At 46.4% G+C, this 17,678-nt stretch overlaps 1 protein-coding gene across 1 annotated transcript in view; it reads left to right on the forward strand.

Annotated features, from left to right (window-relative positions):
* Spred2 (sprouty related EVH1 domain containing 2) overlaps positions 1-17,678 on the forward strand; it is a 107,875-nt gene that overhangs the window by 77,043 nt on the left and 13,154 nt on the right. Inside the window, exons 3-4 of the mRNA XM_038311342.1 lie at positions 6,982-7,150; positions 9,953-10,017. Of these exons, the coding sequence (XP_038167270.1) occupies positions 6,982-7,150; positions 9,953-10,017 (234 nt within the window). The remainder of the gene's footprint in view (positions 1-6,981; positions 7,151-9,952; positions 10,018-17,678) is intronic.

The following is a 17,678-nucleotide window of genomic DNA, read 5'->3' on the forward strand; positions in this document are numbered from 1 at the left end:
TTGTGAAGAGCTGTGCCTCTTACTTACTTGTCACCGGTGCTCTCTTCAAGGGCTTTCCTGTGCCGCTCGCAGCAGTGTGGCGTGCTGCTCTTAGACCATCTCCTTCCTGTGGCCCCTCGTCACCATGGCATTGTGAAGACACACTTAACTGCGTTTTCCCACCTTCCACAATCCATGTTTTTAAAGAAATAATTAGAAGCTGCGCAGTGGTAGCACAAGTCTTTAATCCCAGACTCGGGAAGTAGAAGGTGGGTGGATCGCTTGAGCTCTGAGTTCAAGGCCAGCCTGGTCTACAAGGTAAATTCCAGGACAGCCAGGGCTACACTGAGGAAACCCTGTCTTGAAAAACAAAACAAAACAACAACAACAAAAGAGAAAGAGAGAGAGAATTTGGGGCCTGGTTTTCATGACCATTAGTGTATAGGGGTGCTGCCACTGTGTGAGATTTTCCTTTAACCTTTGAGGCCATAGGGTGTTTTTGTTGTTGTTGTTGTTTTAAAGATTTATTTATTATGTATACAACATTCTACCTTGATGTATGCCTGCACGCCAGAGGAGGGCGCCAGATCTCAGTACAGATGGTTGTGAGCCACCATGTGGTTGCTGGGAATTGAACTCAGGACCTCTGGAAGAGCAGCCAGTGCTCTTAACCTCTGAGCCATCTCTCCAGACCAAGGCCATAGGTTTTAAATCGCTATCATTTCAATAGAATAATAGTAGTCTCGGTTGATTTTTTTATGAATGACCTCATACGGTTTCCTACTTGCTAAGAAGCTATAACTTGCCAGCCAGCCAGATGGCCCAATGTATGAGGGCTCAGGCAGCCAAGCCTAATGGTGAGTTCAGTCCCTGGGACCCACATAGTAGGAGAGCACAGATTCTTGTAGGCTGCCCTCTGACCTCCACACATGCCCGCACAGACATGCACACACAAAAATAAGTGTTTTTAGTCTTTTGCGTGACTGAGTTATCTGCCAGTGTCCTTTGTGTATCTATCTCCTGGAACTTTTCTTTTGTGTGTGTCCTGCCCTGGTGTTACGAGGTATTCATCTTTACCTGCCTTATTTGGATTTTAAAAATGTGTTTCTTGTCTTTTTTCTCTTTCATCAGCATTCTTGTTCGGCAGAATTTCAATAGAGATTCTTTCATTTGCATCTTCCCTTTCTAGTCTGTTATCAGACTGTCTTCGTGTGAAGGGTTCTGGATACTTAGGGCTATTTCTCCTGGGTTTCTTCTGGATTGTTGTAGATAGTCGACCTAGAATAGTCTCCATTTCTGGCTTTTTGAGATAGGCTCTCCTATAGCCCAAACTCGCTTTGTAGCAGGGATGACCTTGAACTCCTAATTTTCCTGTCTACTACTTCCAAATTCCAGGATTACAGACCTGTACCACCACACCCAGGGTTAAAAATAGCCGAAGTTGAGACTGTCTAACCCAGCCTCTTCCTTTCAAACTGCATTATGAACTCGTGTCTTCCCAGTGACGTATACATAGTAACTACAAATGTTTTCCTTTTTGTCCAAGGACCTGACATGAATAACCTCTGTTGTATTCATGCCACATCCAAAAGGGGAAGAGACTGTCTCCACGTTGCTTCCCTGGGTTCAGGATGACGCCATCCTCCGGGTGTTCCTTTTATGCCACCGTCAGTTTTCCCCACCTCTCCCTACCTCCTCCTGCTCCCTGCGCTCTGACCACACTTCTGCACCTGGTGGCATTTCTGTCCCACACCCATCCACCTGCTGTGCTTTATTTTTCTAACCCCCACTTTGCCTGCTTGCTCTGGGAAATTCTGGATTCCGGTCCCTACTCCTACACCATTTGCAGATACAGTGTCATCTCTTTGATCTCCCTGCTCTGTAAGGCAATGCTCCTGCCCGCTGAAGGAGCTCTAAAAGGGGGCAGGTCATTGAAGGAAGCCCCTTTAACTGGAGGGGGAATGTGAGGTGGTGGTTGGGTGAGCCTGAGGTGGAGGCCTCGTTCCCTGTATTTCAGCTCGGCACAAAGTGCTTTTTTCATAGGAGTGTATGGGGATTTGTTCCAAGGTTCTGGAAGTCAACATTGTGTGTGTGTATGTGTGTGTTTGTGTGTGTGTGTATACACGTCCATGTGCGCGTGTGTTTTACTTCTGTATTGGAGTCTGTGAGTTTAACTGGCATTGCTTCTACATATACCCATTTTTAAGTTGTCAGAGAATTTTTGGTAATTGGCTGCTGAGAAATTGTATGTATGCTGAAGCTTTGTGGCCTAGCCTAGACTGGCCTGAAACTCACAGTATAGTCCAGGCTGACCTCCAACATGCTCGATTTTTATCACCCTCGCTCCACCTCCAAATGCTGGGATTAAGAAGAAAGTGTGTTGGGACTCAGGTCTGTGCCCCCATATCTGTCCCCCTTCCTTATAATTATAGATATTCTTCCTAGATTGTATATCAGAATTTAACTGGTAACGTTTTCTTTCTTTCCTTTTTTTTTTTTTTTTTTGGTTTTTTTTTGTTTTTGTGGGGTGGGGTGGTTTTGGAGACAGGGTTTCTCTGTGTAGCCCTGGCTGTCCTAGAGATCTGCCTGGCGGGCTTGGTTTTTAAGACAGGGATTCAGGTAGTCCAGGCTGGCCCCAATTCTTAGGTGAGGATGACCTTGCACTTCTGAACCTCCTGCTCTGTCTCCCAATTGTACAGGCATGTGTTTATGTGCCCGGTTTATCTGATGCTCAGGGTATGCTGGATGATAGGAAGCCTCCTTCAGACGAAGCTGCACGCCCAGCCCACACCTTTTTCTCATGCTTCCTTCCGTGGAAACTGCTGTTTAATCCTTCATCTTGTGTGAATGTCTTACTCTGGCCTGATTCTGTGGCGTCGTGAATTGGTTGTCTGGAGAAGAGAACGTGGTGTTTGCTGGGATTGGGCCAGTCTTCAGGACGGTGTCACATTTCATCCAGCAGTATACAAAAAGATTTCTTTTTTTGCTTTATGTTCTTTGTGGCTAGGAAGGCACAGGGATTGAGTTGTAGCCCCAGCCCTTCTTTGAGACAAGCTCTCATGACACAGTCCTCACTGGCCTTGAACTTGCAGTTCCTACGCATTTGCCTCTCGAGCTAGATTACAGACAGCCCTGTGCTACCATACCTGCTCCACACCCCCCCTAAGTACCCCCCACTCGCCTGTCAATTATTTCATGACACGGTGCGTGTGCATACATGCCACAGTGCATATTTCATAGTCGGAGGGCAGGGCTAGAGAGATGGGCTCAGCAGTTAAGAGCACTTGCTGTTCTTACAGAGGACCCAGGTTCGATTCCCAGCACTCGCGTGGCAGCTCACAACTGTCTGCATCTCCAGTTCGAGTGAATCTCGGTGCCTTCGCACGAGCATACATGTGACAAAACACTGATGCACATAGAAATATGAAAAATCTTTTTAGGAAGAAAAGTAGGTCAGAGGACAGATGGTTTATCAGAGAGGACCTGGGTTCAGTTCCCAAAACCCACATGGCGACTCATCACCATCTGTAACTGCAGCCCCAGAGGATCTGACATTCTCTTCTGGCCTCCACAGACTCCAGACATTCACACGGTACACAGGCTTACATGCGGCAAAACATCCATACATAGAAAGCAAAAGAATAATTGGGGGGGAAAGTGTTTAATTATTGGTTACTGTCCAAAACTCTGATTTTTTTTTTTTTAACTTGTAAGTTCAGATTTTACTATTAGGAGCGGGAGTGTCCAGTTATTTTCTCCGAGACAGCGAGCTCAGTTTGCTCATTTTTGAGAAAATCTCTGCCAAATACCCAATTAGCCATACCTGATCTCTTGGTTGATCTTTTAATAAAACGATGATTCCCAGAGAGCAACCTGTGCTGACGGCCATGGCACATGCCTGACGTCCCAGCACTGGAGACATGGACGCAGGGAGATCGGGAGTTTGAGGTCAGCTTCAGCTGTTCATCACATCCAAGGCCATCCTAGGCTACACGAGAGACCCAGTCCTAAAATGGAGGGGAAAAGGAAGAAGTTAATTCAGCCTACGAAGGAGCCCGTTTCACAGAAGAGACGGTTGTACCAGCCAGTACGGCGACAGTCACCCTGCTTCCCTGTTCAGAAGAGGGCAGGCTTGGGAACCCCGCTCTATTCTGACCCTGTATCTGTGTAAGCCAGGCTTTCTTCATCACTGGTACCTACCAAAGCAGTGTGTTACCACCAAAGGCTGAGTATAAAGAAGCTGGTGTGAGAATCCAGGCGTGTCTGCTTTGGATCATGCCGTGAAGTAGAAGGTGAAGGACATTCCTGAGTAACCCGACCGGACATTGTACGTGGTGATGGCTTTAAGCCGCAAACCACTGCCAGCTGCTGGTTTCATGCTGCCGCATGGCAGGTACATCACCCTCCCTTTCCCGCAGAAAGGTCCACACAGAGGAAGATGGCAGAAATGATAGTGTGGTGCTCTCCCACTTGGGACTACCAGAAAGGGGATGGAGATTAAGGAGGTGCTCAGAAGCCCACAGATCAGATTTGGGCAATTATTCATGTGTAACAGTACAGATGGTAGTGTTGTTTGGGAGAGGGGCCATTTGTGTGGTCTGTGGTTAAATGGATTCATGTCTGTATAGGAGAACATCACACAGTCATTGAACAGAACCATTAACTCCTGTCTCTAGAATGTTGGGGGTGTCTGTTTAACTTGCACTTGCGCTCTCTCTCTCTCTCTCTCTCTCTCTCTCTCTCTCTCTCTCTCTCTCTCTCTCTCTCTCTCTCTCTCTCTCTGTGTGTGTGTGTGTGTGCGCGCGCGCGTGCTAGAAATCAAATCCAGGGCCTTAGGCATGTTAATTAAGCACATGATCTTCCACTAGGCTGCATACATAAACACACACTTACTCCCCAAGACATGATTTTTTTTTTCATTTTTATGTTATGTTTATGAATGTTTGTTTGTATGTGTACTGCATGTGTGCCTAGAACCCACGGAGGTCAGAAGAGGTTGTTTGATCCCATAGAACTGGAGTTAGGGACGATTAAGAGCCACCATGTGGGTGCTGGGGACCGAATTTGGGTCCTCTGCAAGAGCAGCAATTGTTCTTAATAGCTGAGCCATCATATCTCCAGGCCCCCCCCCCAGGCATCATTTTAAGGAAAACAAAAGGCCCATTGCAGAAGCAATTTATAGGAATGGTTCTGCTGAAACACAGACTTCTGTTCCTATGTAAAGAAGGAACAAGGGCCAGGGCTGTGCTCTCCATGACCATGGGAAACAAATCTGGGGATACCGGAGTGGGGAGAGGAACACGGCCGGGACAGGGGCTCAGTTGGTAGGGGACTAGCATGCACACAGTCATGGGTTCCGTCCCTAGCATGGTTTGAGACACACCTTGTAATCCCAGCATGCAGGAGGATTTAGAAGGTCATCTTCAAATACACGGAGAGTTCAAAGCTACCAAAAAAACCCGGTTAGACAATGATAGCCAGAGACTAATTTTTTTTTTTCATTCTAAAAATACGGGGAAATTTGAGTCTCTTTGTTTTAGCAAAGAAAAAAATTAATAACTTGAGGTTTTGAATTGAAGTCTTTGGATTCTAAAATGGATGACATTTGTTAGTTAAAGCCTTGATTATTTGGACTTCCCCAATTTGGAACGAAGCTGGGCTGGCATTTAGTCACTGTGCTATTCTTAGGGGAAAATGACCGTGATAAGCATTTTAATCATAAATAGAATTATAAGGAGCTGTCCTCTTCAATACAATGTTATAAAATTAACATTCAGTGTTGCTTTTAATATGCCAATTATACGATTGTTATTAATTTAGAAAACATTTAGTAAGCGGTATTTTATTTCTTACTGCTTTGACATATTCTTGAAATTTGTACTATTCTTTAGTTTAGATTTACCCTAATTTAGGTAAACCTTTATTCTTGCCCTTCATTTAGCCTAGATTGACAAGCTTACATTGTGTTAATGGCGGGACTTTGCAAAACAAGGTCAAGGCTGTGAAAACCCTGTGAAGTTGCTTTGGTGTTTGTAATAAAGCTGTTGAATAGTTTGGGGTTTTTATTAATGAGAATGTGAAGTTGATATTTGCTGGATTGCAAAGCTTCTAAGACATGAAATAAACGGTGTCTGTCATCAAGAGCGCTGATTAGAAGGGGAGTTAAGCTGTAATGTATCTTGCCATCTAAGTGGAGGAACAAGATTAGCATGTAAGAAACTATTAGAGAATATTGAATCCGGTACAGAATTAATTGTGAATGGAACAAGTCGAATTTGAGAAGTCCTGGGGAGTCATGTGACCCTGTTCAGTTCCTCTGTGTTTTCAGAACACATTCTTGTTCTTGCTCATAACATTGGTGGTGTTTTCAGTCTTAGGGAAACAGGACCAGGTTCTGTGTAAAGATGAAAAGCCATTCCTTAGGCTAGGTCGTTAGGAACACAGAGAGCGCTCATAATCCTAATGTACAGTTAGTAGTAATGCCACCAGCTTAGAACTGCAGCAGCTGACTGGGGGGCCATACACACAGGAAGTAGACCCGGTGACTGATGGCGTAGGGGGACAGAGAACGAACACAGAGATAGCCACAGAAGTTTTGAGCCAGAGCGAATGCGCAGACCGGGGTTGACAGTGCCAGGTGTGAAGAACTTGGGAGAGATTTAGACATGTTCAGTTTGTTGAATCCACAGGCACAGGGAGACACCCATTGGGACCAGGAGGGAAGGCAGGAGATGACATACAGAAGCCCCAACACTGAGGGGCCAGGAGGAGGAGAAGTGGGGTGCGGGAAGACAGGACAGTGGGTCTTAACTGAGCCCGTGTGCAGGGAACAGCAAAGATTGGGGGTCAGTGGGAATCATCTGTTTCTTTCACGTAGAGAGGTACACATATGAAGCCGGTGTCCTTCCGTTGGTGGCCATCAGTGATGGTTCTCGGTTAGGCTTACAACAGACACCGCCGTGACTGTCCCACAAGTAACCAGCCTGTGTTTCCATCCTTTAGGTGGTATTGGAATGCTATGTCAGAAAGGACTTGGTCTACACCAAAGCCAATCCGACGTTTCATCATTGGAAAGTTGACAATAGGAAGTTTGGTCTTACTTTCCAAAGCCCTGCGGATGCACGAGCCTTTGACAGGGGCGTGAGAAAAGCCATTGAAGACCTTATAGAAGGTACTGGACTTGTCACTGCACCCTTAGAGGGACTGTGGAATGTTCCGGTTTCTTTTTCATTCCCACAGTCAGCCATCTTATATTCGTGACTTGTTTGTAGGAAGTTTTCCCTGTGGGTTTATGGTTCTCCCATTTCACCAATGCCGGTCATTGAAAGGGATGTGCCTGCTCTTGAGATTGTTTACTGTTTCATGTAAGTAGCTAATGTGTAACACAAAGGGGTCCCTTAGAAGAACGTAAGCCGGGGCAGGACATATGGCTCAGCAGTTAAGGGCAGTGGCAGCTCTTGCAGAGGACCCAGGTTAGGTTTCCAGCACTCCCAGCGCCTAAAAGTTGGCTAATGACCACCAGGAACCCAAGTTCCAAGGAAGCCAACGCCTTCTTCTGGCCTCTACAGACACTGCACATGTGTGGTCCACAGATTTACATGCATGCAAAGCACCCATACATCTATTTTTTTTTTTAATTTTAAAACAAACTAAGCTAGCTGGGCAGTGGTGGTGCACGCCTTTAATCCCAGCACTCGGGAGGCAGAGGCAGCCAGATCTCTATGAGTTCAAGGCCAGCCTGGTCTACAGAGGCTCCATAGCTACTGAGGAACCCTGTCTCCAAAAAAAAAAGAAAAGAAAAGAAAAAAGAAAAGAAAGAAACTAAGCCAGGTATTTAATTTGAAACATAAAAGGCTGGAACTCTGCACAGAAAGAATAAGGTACAAACTACTTCTCTTGTGTGGAAATGCACATAAACAATAGGATTCCTTTTTTCCCTCTTTTTTATTTTTAAGAACAATAGAATTCTTACACTATTTCAGGTTAATACTTAGAATTTAAAACTGTGTAATGTGCTGGTTGTTGTGGCACTCACCTTTAACCCCAGCACTCAGGAGGCAGAGGCAGGAGGATCTTTTTAAATTTGAGGCCAGCCTGGTCTACATAGCAAGTTCCCGCTGAGAGCCAGGACTGTATAGAGAGACTCTGACCCCCCCCCCAAAAAAAAATGAAAAGAAAAGTGCAAAGTGGGGGCCCCCAAGACGGCTCGGTGATTAAAGCCCGTCCCTGGAACCTGCAGTGGGGGCAGAGGAGGGACCCCATCCCTAGAACTTACTATTTAAAGAAATTGCGTTGGAAATATATTTACAGTTATCAACAGCCTTCAGATAGTGAGAATAGCAATGAATAATTTTATACAGGAGAAATATTTTGAAACATCTTCTGACTGAATTATGAAATGGCCTGGGGACGGCCCAGTGGTTTAGAGTACAGGCTGCTCATCACGGTACCAGGGTTCAGTTCCCAGCACCCACATGATAGTTCACAGCCTATAACTCCAGTTTCAGGAGGTCCCCTTCTGGCTTCCTGGGACACCAAACGCACAATTAGTATACAAACGTGCAGGCAAAAATACTCCATAGACAAAAAAAAAGTTCTAAGACGATAGTGAAACACTCTCGTCGTCAGATGGTAATTCAGTCTGTTTTTAACTGTTAGGGGCCTGTGCCAACACGGTGAATCTGCTACAAATTGAAAGGGTTGTTTCTGCCAGGGTGCGGGCAGCGCATGACCACAGCTTAGAAGCTGTGCATTCAAAGTCTCAACTCTGCACAGTTCAGTCACAAGTCAGTATTTAAGGTACTGGGACCCTGAGGCGTGGTAACACCAAAGTCAGGATTGAAAGGAATGATTACCAAAATGATTATTTCGTTTGCTTAAGAGATGAGATTTTAGCTAGGGAGATGGTTCAGTGGGTAACGTTGCTTCCTGCCAAGCCAGACAACCTGAGTTTGGTTTCTGGGACCCACATGGTGGAGGGAAATGACCAATTTCCAGAAATTCATTCTCTCTTTCTCTCTCTCTTGTCTGTCTCTCTCTCTCACATACACACATACACACACGCACATCACTTTATATATGTATAAAGACTTGAGTTTCTCTTCAGGTATATGTATTGAATTGACCCCCACATTCCTGGCTCCTGTTAATGGGAGAAGTGGGGTTGCTGCACTATTTGCAGACTAGATAAAGAGGTGAACAAGAAAGTTGAACTTGAACCACCAGGTCGTCTCATGATGGGATTAGCTGGATTTTCTAACAGAAACCTCAGTTTTGATCTGGAAAAAGCAACGCCAAGTCTCTAGCAGCATGTGTCTGCCAACAACACAGCTCCCGTAGTATGGCCAGGGAGTGCAGGGTCTGAGTTCAGGAGAGGCGGGGATTGGGGCTTCTTCAGCTGGAGGTGAGATCAGGGCAGTAAAAGCCCGGCTTTCCTGAGGCTGAGTAGGTCTAGTTGAGAGAGCCTTGACTTTTCCCTTCCTTCAGTACAAAAGTTAAAGTAATGGGAACCACAGTAGGCAAAATTAATTTGGGAAGCATCATGGCCACAGCCAAGGGGAATGATTTAAAATACTGAATCCCCGTGTGATTATACGCTAGGGTCGGTGTACTGAAAGAGTGGAAGATACTTTAAGATAACACTTTTTTTTTCTTCAGGGTAGGGATAATCGTTCAGTGGTAGAATTGCCCGTGGTGTCCACGGGGCCCCAGGGTCAATCCCCACTACTGCTAAAATAAAGAGAGGAAGAAATACACACTATGCTTTTAAAGACTGGGGATGAGACTCGGTGGTAGATGTGACCTGCCTACCATGCGTAAGGTCCTGGGTTCAGTCTTCAGCACTAAAGGAAGGAAAACAAGACAAAAAACAAAAAACAAAACAAAAACACCTAGCCACCACGCTTTTCTTTTTAACTGATTGAAGTCGATTATCCACAACTTGATTGATTTGATTGCGCTCTTGTCTCTTTAGGCTCCACCACCTCATCTTCCACTATTCACAACGAGGCCGAGCTCGGAGACGATGACGTTTTTACAGTGAGTTTCCTTTCTCCTTTGTTCCCCATATTAGATGACCTTCAGAGACGTTGCCCATTAAGGACACTTTGCCGCATGGCATTTGAAGTTGCTCTGTGGCTGCTGTTATAGAAAACTCTGTCATTTCGGTTTGTCACATTGTGGTCTTGACCCCCCTGCTCATCCTATACAGCCCTCCGCGCAGCCCACACTCCCAGAGCTTCAAAGTTCAGGTCCTAAGGGCTCCTGGCACATCCAGGGGACCAGCTGCTCTGGTTTGCCCAGGACAGTCCCAGGCAGAACAGGACAGTTGATCATCTCCTTGTAGCCTTCTTTGAACACACTGGTGCCAAAGGAAAGCCAAAAGGACATCCCCACCGCCACCACCACCGCCACTCCCCGCGAGTGATTCTGCTTCCGACATGAGACAAGTGATATTGAGTAAGAAGGAAAGGGTTTAAGGTGTGGACACTTCTTCAGTTAATGGGATGTAACTGGGACAGAATGACTGCTCAGCATCCTTCTCCCTGGAAATTCTTCGCTTCTGAAAAATCAGTTACCGTGCAGTTGCTTGCTCATCCACTGCTTGGAGCAGCAAGTAGGGGTCAAGCAGCATTGTGAATCCAAGCATCTTGACCCCCCAATGAGAAGAGCATTGTTGTGACCCAGCAGGGTTATGACACATTGTTGTGACACCTCAAAGCTAATCTTCTTTTTGTACTATACTTTCTGGTTTTGGTGATTCCATTTCCTGGTGTGTGTGTGTATGTGTGTGTGTGTGTGTGTTTTACGAAAATGTAAAGAATGGCACGGTGACTGTGTATGGCACCAAGACTCAGCACACTTGCTAGTTGTGTTCCTGCAACTCCCCTAGTGTCCTGGCAAATGTGACTTAAGGCTGACAGGGTTATTCTGGCACAGTGTGTGGTTGTCACAGGCCATTCTGGTGGGGAAGTCATTACAGCAGGGGCTTGAGACAGCAGGTCCTATTGTATCTGCAGTCAACCTTGAATGCTGCTGCTTGCCTAAACGTCATCCTGTTACTCAGTGCAGGACCCCAGCCAGGAGGTGGTGCTGCCCACCTCTTGGGTGGATCTTCCCGTCTTATTACCCGAATCAAGATAATGCTTCCCAGGCCGAATCAGGGGCTCACTTAGCCTATATTTAGACTAGGTACAGTTTCTTACTAGAGCCGATCAGCTTGACAGTTAATATATTGCTTTTATTTTGTTGCTTATTATTGTGTTTGTATCTGTGCATGGTGGGGGGGGTAGGGGTGGGGGTTGTGCCACAGTATTCTACGCATGGTCTGTTCTCTCCCACTACCTTTATGTGGAGTCTGAGGGATCGAACTTGGGTCTCTAGGCTTGTATGGCAAGCATTTCTCTGGCAGTTACCTCACAGGCCAACAATGAGTTGGCCATAGGAGTGCCAGTGTGTCTTCGTACACACACACACACACACACACACACACACACACAGATACTTTTTTACTGATCAAGTTGAGTATAATTTTCCCCAATTTTCATTTTTATTGCTTGGTTGATTTTTGTGTATATATGTTTGTCTGTGTGTATGTGGCACATGTGTGTACACTACATGTATTTGCGTGCCCATGGGCTCTAGAAGGGGGGGATCCTATCACCTGGAGCTGTAATTAGAGTGTTGGTGAGCCACCACCCGATATGGATGCTGAGAAACACACCCCCTTTGGAAGAGCAGCAAGTGCTCTTACCCGCTGAACCATCCCTCCAGCCCACCTCGCAGGGCTTTTATCCCTTTTAATAATAGTAAGTCTCACAGAGTCGTCCTAGGTAGCCAGTCTATTCTGATGCTCTAATAATAGACACATGTTGTTGTACATCTGTCCAAAACCCTAGACTGTGTAACACCTACACCGAACCATAGAAAACTGAGCGTCGGGATAATGTGTGGGTATAGGTTCATTGATTTTGTAATTGGGCTTTTGTTTTGTTGGAGAAAGGGTTTCGCTGTATAGCCCTGACTGACCTGGAACTTGCTTTGTGTAGACGAGGCTGGCCTTGAACTCACAGAGATTCATCTGTCTTTGCCTTCCTAGTGCTGAGGTTAATTAAGGGCACCAGCACACCTGGAAGGTTTATTGATTGTTTTTAACAAATACGCAGTCTGGTGGGCAACATTGCTAATAGAAGAACTGCAGAGTGTGAGGCAAAAAATGCATAGGTGCTCTCAGTTCCTTTTGCTCAGTTTTGTTGGTTTGTAACCTAAAATAAAATAAGGAATGAAGTTGGAAGGAAAGTATTTAAATATAATAAGGCCTCCTCCATAGAGCACTGAAATTCAGGCCATTGCCTAATATCTCCTTTATAATTATCCAGTTGCTCCCAGACTGCCTTTTGTAAGCTGGTTTTCGTTTGTTTGTTTTTAATTCCACACTTTAAAATATGCGGAGTAATTGAATAAATTCATATCTCTGCACTAACGGTTTGTGCAGAGTGTGCATTGGTGTGAAAGACACTGCTTTGGGACGATACAGGTGTGTGAGCCCAGGCACCAACGATCACAGAACCAGTGGCGGAGCTTGCATAACTGAGTTTGACCCACAGGAAACCTGAGAATGGCAGAAGGCAGGCAGTGGAAGGTAGTCCCGTCTACACATAAGGCAGGAGGTTAGAAGACCCTTCACTGCCAGGGAGTGGGGGTGACTGAACAGGACTTCACTGACATCTGCACAGAATTTTGGAAAGAGATCTCATTGAGGGAGCTCGGGGACCAAGGCTGGAGGAGGAGTGGGAACTGTGGAGCATCATGGTCCGGATGCCGCAGATACATTGTGTAGTGAGACCGTCAGGAAGTGAACTCGGTCGTCCTTCCTTGGAGCGGCTGGCGGTGCCGCTGAACAGGCTTCCTCTAGTGCTCTGAGCAGACCCTCTCAGCAGCTGGCATGTGCTTACATCTGTTCTTCTGTCACGTTTGGGGAGACAGACAACAGCGGGGAGGTTAAAGGTGGCTTCCTGTGATCCAGAGCACAACCGGAATCAGCAGCTGCTTCCCAGCTACCTGCCAGCAGCGATTTATAGGCTAAAGCAGGGCGGAAACCCAAATCAAATCCTCTAGGTTTCATCCTTTAAGCCGTGCCCTGGGGAAAGGCGCTCACGAGAGACTGCGTTCCGTGTAGAGCTGGTGTAGAGGGTCACTGGCCTGTTTACAAACACAGGCCTATTTATAGTGGTACCTCCCTTCCCCAGGAAAGGCTCAGATTTATTCCCAGGCTGTTGACTGTGGGAAAATGGGCGCATGGTGGGGGGCTGACATGCCAGATTCCTGTTCATTGACCAGCTAGCTCTCTGTAACTTAGACATTCCGCCCCAAGACAGTAAAGGAGTATGAGCCAAGGAAACGAGCCACTACTTCACAGCCTGAGCCGGACACTTCCCACGTGGGTACAGTGTTCTCAAACGTTTTCTGGAAGACAGATGTTTAGAAGTTGGAATTCCTATCAGAAAGGGTGTAAATGCCGCTAAGCGTCCCCTCTTCTGAGTCTTGAGAATTGTGTGGTTTTCAGAGGCAGCCGCTGGCATTCGGAGCCCTCAGCGCTGTAACCGGTGTTGTCAAGTGCTTGTTTTCTGTGTCTGCCAGTGGGGCCAGAGGTTTCCCTAGCTCTCAGGATTCCTTGGGACTTGGGGGACACAGGATGCTCCAGACACTGTGTGGGTGCTTATGAACACACACATTGCTGAACTTCGCCCTGGGGACACCAGGTGGAGTGTGTCCCCCAAGGGTTCGCGTGTTGCAGCTTCGTCCCCAATGTGGCAGTGTTGATAGTGAGTGAGGACACTGCCTCAGAAGAGATTAATGCTGTCCTTAGCCTGTCCCCTTCCTAGCCTTTCCCTCTGCCCCTTTGCCGTGTGGCTTCTCACACATGTTCCCACCATTATAATCTCCGAAGGTAGGGCCCTCACCAGAGCCCGCCAGGTGCCAGCTCCGTGAAGTCGAACCTCTAGAACTGTGGGGTTAAAGAGGCCTTTCTATCTCTACTGTTGGTTTAGTAATGGAGAGTGTATGAATCTGTGTACTAAACCTAGACAAAGGGACACCCACCTAGCTGCCCTGTGGAGTCAGCCATACGGCCTTGTGGGCTCACAAGGCAGTGGCTGTCTCTGCCCTAACACTTTCTCAATTGTCCCAGTGATCTCTAGGAATCACCTTGTCAGCAAGAAACCAGACCGTCTTCCTGTGGAAAGATACCTGCCTGTGTACATTGTATCATTTGTCAACATTGCCCACCTCTCTCCCTGCCCCCCACTCCTCCTGAGCCTGTCCCCTGTTTCATTACCTAAGCCCATGTCTTTCCTGTCAGAGGCCCCACCAGAAATTCTTTGCTCTGTATAAGTTTTTGTTGTTTATTCTAATTCTTGTTTTTTTTTTTTTTTTTTTTTTTTTTTTTTTTTTTTTTTTTTTTTTTTTTTTTTTTTTTTTTTTTTTTTTTAACTGTGTGCGTGTTTGTGTGTGGTCAGATTTGTGGAGTCGGTTGTCTCCACCATGCGGGTTCCAGGGATCAGCTGTGGGGCAGCGAGAACCTTCACAGACTTGATGCATATTAAGAACACACAACAAAAGGGCTGGAGTCATAGCCTGTGAGCAGCGTGCTCACTAGCTATGTGAGGGCCTGGGTTCTATCTGCAACCATGCCACACAACAGAGAGGCTAACATTCGGTGATGGGGACTTTCTGGCATTGCTAAAAGTAGACTTCTTTTCTCTTGTCCCTTCAGCATCTTCTTTCGCTTCAGAGCTGAGGAGACTTGTGTTCGGCTGGCTCTGCCAAAGTCAGTTTTTGTTGCACTGGCAACTGGCCAGCCTTGAGGAATTCTGTGTAAAACTTGGGCTACCGACACTTTAGCTCCATGGACACGCTTAGCTGGTTTGCTTGCTAGCTGACTTCTTCCTGGACCCCTGCAGCTCTGGGCTCAGAGGAAAAGAGGTTTGGAGCCAGCAAAGAAGATGTGGGTATTGGTGAGGAGAGGTCTGAGGAGACAGGAGACCCTCCCAGACATGGGAGCCATATTAGCAAATCTTTCCAAGCTCTTGTTGGGAAGCTTTGGCCTGTTAAAGAAAGGACGAGTGTGAGGGAGCATGTGGTAGTAGGCCACTTGTTCGTCCCAGCCACCCAGAACCCAAATAATCACACAGGAACTGTATTATTTAAATCACTGCTTGGCCCATTAGCTCTAGCTTCTTATTGGCTAACTCTTACATATTAATTTAACCCATCTCTATGAATCTGTGCATCACCACGAGGTCGTGGCCTACCAGCAAAGTTTTAGCACGTCTGTCTCCAGCAGCGGCTCCATGGCTTCTCTCTGACTCCGCCCTCTTTCTCCCAGCATACACCCTAGCTTTTCCCACCTAGTTCTGTTCTGCCCTTGACATAAACTCAAAGCAGTTCTTTATTCATTAATCAATAAAAGCAATACATAGAAGAACCTCCCACACCAGGAGCAGAGGTGAGGGAGAGGTGAGGCTAAGAGAGACAAGGAAAAGAGAGCCCTGCGTTTCCAGCCATCGGATACCTCTTCTCCCCATCCTTACCCGTCTCTGGGTTTAAAGAAATTGAAGTTCAGCCAAGAGTGTGTGCCAAGGCCCTGGGTCTCTTTGGTGACTGTCACTGTACAGTACTGTCATGTATCCCACCTTGACAACATGGATTAAGAACAATGTACTCATGCCCTTACATGAAATGGCATAGTATTTTACTGCCTGTGTGTGACCTGAACACATCTTTGAGTATATTTTGTCTTATCTCTAGATTACATGTAATACTTAACACATTGCAAATACTTAATAAATATTTGTTTAACTATTGTTTAGGGAATTGTGGCAAGAAAAAGATATCTGTACCTAATTAACAAAGGTGTGATTTGTTATTCTGCTTTTTTTATTTTTGGGATGGGGTCTCATTGTGTAGCCCCGACTGGTCTTGAACTCACAGAGATCTGCCTGCCTCATCATCCCAAGTGCTGGGATTAAGGTCTGCATCACCGCACCCGGCTCTCTCTCTCTCTCTCTCTCTCTCTCTGTGTGTGTGTGTGTGTGTGTGTGTGTGTGTGTGTTTTAATGCAGTTGGTTGCATCCGTAACTAAAATAGTGGCCACACAGTGGATCCTCTGAACACACAGACAGAGGATGGTGAAGTCATCTGCTCTGGCCTCCTTGTTTCTGGGAAATGAAGTTGTGTGTGGTTTTACAGATCGGAGGAACCAGGGTTCAGATGGGCAGATTACATAAAGTCACACTGCCTTTTCATGGTGGGCGAGCAACTAACACTACCTAGAAACTGGTCACTAGAGCTGCTCCTTCCTTGGTTGAATCATTAAGTTAATGTTGTTGTTACTGTCTTAGTAAGGTTTCTCTGTGTAGTGCTTGCTGTCAATATGTACACCTGACTGGCCTTGAACTCACAGAGATCCTCCTGCCTCTGTCTCTTGAATACTAAGATTAAAAATATGAGCTACCACCAGGCAGTAGTGGCGCATACCTTTAATTCCAGCACTCTGGAGGCAGAGGCAGGTGGATCTCTGTGAGTTTGAGGCCAAGCCTGGTCTACAAGAGCTACTTCCAGGACAGCCAGGATTGTAACACAGAGAAACCCTGTGTCGAAAAACAAAAAACAAAACAACAACAACAAAAAGATATGGCTGCCATGCCAGGCCATCGTTTTTTGAGACATGGTCTCATATAGCCCGGAACCTCAGGCTGGGTACCTTGAACTGGCTGCGTAGCTGAGGATAGCCCTGAATTCTCCTGGGCTTCTTGCTCCCGCTTGTCAAATGCTGGAATTACAGGCATGTGCCACCACAATCAGCAGCTATTCCATCCTATAAACAATAACCAAATTCCCAATCATGTTTGAACATTGTCTTAGACTCTAGTTCTTTAGAAGGAGATAAGACGAGCTAAGCACTGGTCAGTGTTCTTCATCACCTGGTCCTGTGGTGAGCCCAAGACCTGCTGTAGTGAATGTTACACCCTTGAAATCCCAAAACAGTTACTGAAGGCTAGACCACAGGAAGGCCTCCCATACTGTGTTACTCACGGTTCTCTAGAGGAGCACAGATGATGGAGTGAATAGGTATTTATAAAGGGGATTTATTAGATTGGTTTACACGCTATGGGCTGGGTAGTCCAGCAGTAGCCAGCTGCCATGCAGTGCTGAGAACTTGGTAGTTCCGGTCTGATGCTCGAGGCCTGGAGCATGCCTAGATGCCTGCTGGTCCTCAGTTTACAGTAGAGGGCGTGAAAGCTGGGTTCTGATGCATGGTAGCAGCTGCAGTGGGATAAATGCCCACGCAAGCCAGAAGCAAAGGCAACAGGCCGAAGTACGGTTAATAAAAGCTTAGGGTCAGAAATTGGGGTTCAACCTGAAGACCCAAAAAGCAAAACAGCCAGCCACTGGCTCAACCTCAGGCTAAAATGGCGATCCTGCCTCCTGGAATCTCAGAAGGAGGCTGTGCCCGGGAGCTGCCTTTCCCCATTTATATTCCTCTCTAGGGCTGGGATCAAAGGAGTGCACTACCTGGTTTCTATGGCAACTAGGGTGGCTACTGGGATTAAAGGTCTGGTCTGTAAGGCTGACCAGCGGGACTGTTTTACTCTCAGATCTTCAGGCAGTTTTTATTTATTAAGATACATTTGAAATAC

The sequence above is a fragment of the Arvicola amphibius genome, chromosome 1 (assembly GCF_903992535.2).
Source record: "Arvicola amphibius chromosome 1, mArvAmp1.2, whole genome shotgun sequence".
Taxonomy (NCBI): domain Eukaryota; kingdom Metazoa; phylum Chordata; class Mammalia; order Rodentia; family Cricetidae; genus Arvicola; species Arvicola amphibius.